The sequence below is a fragment of the Camelina sativa genome, chromosome 11, assembly GCF_000633955.1.
Source record: "Camelina sativa cultivar DH55 chromosome 11, Cs, whole genome shotgun sequence".
Classification (NCBI taxonomy): Eukaryota; Viridiplantae; Streptophyta; class Magnoliopsida; order Brassicales; family Brassicaceae; genus Camelina; species Camelina sativa.
The window spans coordinates 18,812,807-18,816,090 of record NC_025695.1 but is presented as its reverse complement, the minus strand read 5'-3'; the positions used below and the strand labels follow the sequence as shown (position 1 = coordinate 18,816,090).

Here is a 3,284-nt window from a genome sequence, read left to right as displayed (position 1 = left end):
AAAAAAAAAAAAAAAAAAAAAAAAGAAAAAAAGAAAAGAACAAGCATATGAGAATGAAAATAACAAGAATCATAAATAAACAAAGAAAACAAACGAATTGAAGTTCAATAACAAGAAGAAAAAAAAAACACATCTATGAAGGCTGAAAAGCCCATTAAGTTTATATAATTGTCATATAAAAAGGGTTTATTTCAACCTTTAACTCCCGAATTAATGCTAGGGATATAACTGCGCACGTTACGAGTTTGACACCAAATTCAATACAAATTGACAATCATTTTTACGTCTTTTGGATTTAGTGTTATTCAAAAAAAATGTAAAACTAAGTATTAATTCATATCAACCCTCCAGTGATATGAACCGTCGGAAGGGAGCTGAGAGCACCGTCTCGCCCTATGTCCAAACACACCACACAATTGGCAACGACCCTGGTAACCTTTGCCTTGGGAGCCACGGGAGAATTGGTGGTGCGAACCGCGTGGAGCAGAGCGATTCTGGTGGCGAGATGAGTTGGTATTGCCAGAGAATTGTAACACAGCATTTTGCCGTGACAGGAACCACGAATGACGCGGAAACTTGTGCCTGAAGCTTCAGCTCATAATTGATGAGCTTTATGGCGGGCATGGAGGAAGGAGTATCACGACCTTCTATCTGGTCAATGAGAGGCTTGTAATCCTCCGGAAGACCACCGAGCAGATACTTGATTTGTTCTTCATGTTCATAAGGCTTGCCAAGCATAACAAGTTGATCGAAAAGAACAACCAAGCCACGTATTCATCAACAATGCGGGAACCTTTTTGCCATTGCTTGATCTGTTCCTGAAGTTGTTTGATGTGTCCCCTCGTTGGTTTAGCATATGTAGAGGAAAGAAGGCTCCAGATCTCTGCCGACGTGGAAGCCTTGGAGAGCATGGGTTGTATCTCGATCGAGATCGCACCGAGAAGGCTAGCAACAATGAGTTGTTCTTGCCTTTCCTAAAGATTATAATCTAGATTAGGAATAGAAGTCTCACCTTGGCGCACAGTGGCGTCCGGAGCAACCATGGTTCCATCAAGGTACCCGGCAAGACCATAACCGACAAGCAAGGCATGAACTTGACGGTTCCACATCAAGTAATTGGAAGTGGTGAGATTGGTAACATTAGACATATTGATATTATGAAGCTGTGATATAGAGGTATGATTGATAACATCGGATGGAGAAGCAGCCATGGCAAAGAGAGATCTAAAGAGCTAGAGAAGAAGGAGAAAGAGAAGCTGTGAAAAAAAAAAAAAAATTGTAGGTCTAGGATTTTACTGCTCTGATATGATATAAGGAAAGCTTGTATTATACATGTGAATGTGTTACAATATATATAGTGTTTAGCAATCACATTAGTCCCTACGTTATATCTCTCTTCTATATGGAGATCATGACAACTGTGGGAAGATTGGGAAAACAAAAGGGTTACTTTCAAAGATCATTGAATTCACTGACGCTGACAAGAGGCTGTTAGAGGATTCTGATGGTAAACCTATTCAGATCTTGGTTGTGAAACAGTCTTTGAAGCTGTTAAAGAACCTGGTGACCACGACTACTGGTGCAACAGGGGAAAACTTGAGGAGAGAGATATCTGCGATTGTCTTCACAGTAAGTAACATTAGGGAAACATAATTACACCATGGCAAGAGTCAACCTGATCTGCAGAAGCTCGGTGCAGACATTTTGACTTTTCTTGCGTTTGACGAAGGTGCAACCGAGAAGATTGGGAGGACATGAGGGGTTTTGAAGGGACTTCTCTGCATCTTCTTGAACAATGAGATTCCAGAGGATAAAATTGGTGTGAGAGTCTCTGCTGGTGAATCTATAGCTACGCTAGCTCAAGGAAGTAAAAGCAATTGCAAACGTATCTTGAGATCAACTTATCTTCAGGGACTCGGTGAGGCGTTGAACAACCCGTTGATTAGGTTGAATGCAGGGAGAATCTTACGGTATCTCTTCGCATCTACAGGTCCTGATCAGTTTAATGAACATCTGAAGGAAGTTATTAGATCTGTAGGAGCAACCGTAAGTCCTCATGTCCTTGATGCAAAAGAAATTAATTAGTTTCATGAATCATCAGCATCACTAATGCTATCTTGTCAATGCAGGTTCTTAAGGCAATACTGACTGAAGAAAGAAAATATCAAGAAGTTATGGTGGGATTAGCACCGCATATTCTCAAGTTGATGAGTCTTGAAGAACTGAGATGGTTGTTCGAGAAAGCGAGAGTGGGCGAGGAAGAACTAGCCGAGGCAGTAGTCAATATTCTCAAGAAATATGAACAGCCGGTTACAAAGGCTCCAAGAATCAGGAGGTTTGCAATAGAGCTAACCATTGCGATGATGAAAGCTAATCCTGAGACGGTCAAGACTTTCCAAAACCTTGGGATGAAGAATGAATTAGAGACTGTCTTTGAGACCACGACTGAGCTTGAGAACTTTGATATATTCTCTGGCACGGTTGGGGTGGCATGCCATGGCTCAACGATCAATGAACTCACTGAAGAAGCAATGATATTGTTGAGATAGACTAAGAAATCACAAGCAACAAATTTAAGGTCATCGACTTTGTTTGGTCAAAGACATGGAAGGAACAAGTGCAGATTCAAAGCCAACAAGAGATGATTTTTTCTATTCACAGAGATTTTTGCTAGGACACAGCATATAAATAAAATCATATAAACCATAACCAGAAGATATTTTGTTATGACAAACCTTTAAACATTTTAGCTTTCCATTCTATTTTGCACAAACCAAAACACACAACTTAATGGAATTATCTACTTTTGAAGAAATTAAGATCCCATCGGCGTAACAACCCATCTAAAACGTTTCCTGATGTACTACTACGTCCAACCACAGTCACTGTTGCCTTTGTACGTGATGACAAATCAATGGCGTCGTTTGTGTTCTGACTCATTTTGGGCGAAGCACCAGGGACGAAACCATTTACAGGTCCTGGCAGAGAATCCGATGTTCTACATGGAGCATTGTCTTCAGAAGATGATGGCGCATCATGGTTACTAGGTGCTGGACCGGAAGTAGTATCTATCTCAAAATGTGCTAATTCAGGTTTTGTAGTAGACACAGTAGCATTACCTTCTTTTTCTTCAGTGTTCTCTGTATTGGTCCTGTAAGGTTCTTTGTTCTGATTAGTTTCAACCTCCACATCCTTCAGCGATTTCATCATTGCTTCCATCAGCATCTGAGGCCATTAAGATATGTAAATAAACAAATATATAGCATAGTCATAAAGAGGGCTCA

At 40.4% G+C, this 3,284-nt stretch overlaps 1 protein-coding gene across 1 annotated transcript; it reads right to left on the bottom strand.

Moving 5' to 3' along the window:
• Positions 2,682-3,224, bottom strand: LOC104723789. Its single transcript, XM_019232178.1, has 2 exons — positions 3,120-3,224; positions 2,682-3,014 (listed from the first exon to the last, which is right to left on the bottom strand). The coding sequence occupies exons 1-2, from the start codon at positions 3,217-3,219 to the stop codon at positions 2,797-2,799; spliced, it is 318 nt and encodes a 105-aa protein (XP_019087723.1). The 5' UTR covers positions 3,220-3,224; the 3' UTR covers positions 2,682-2,796.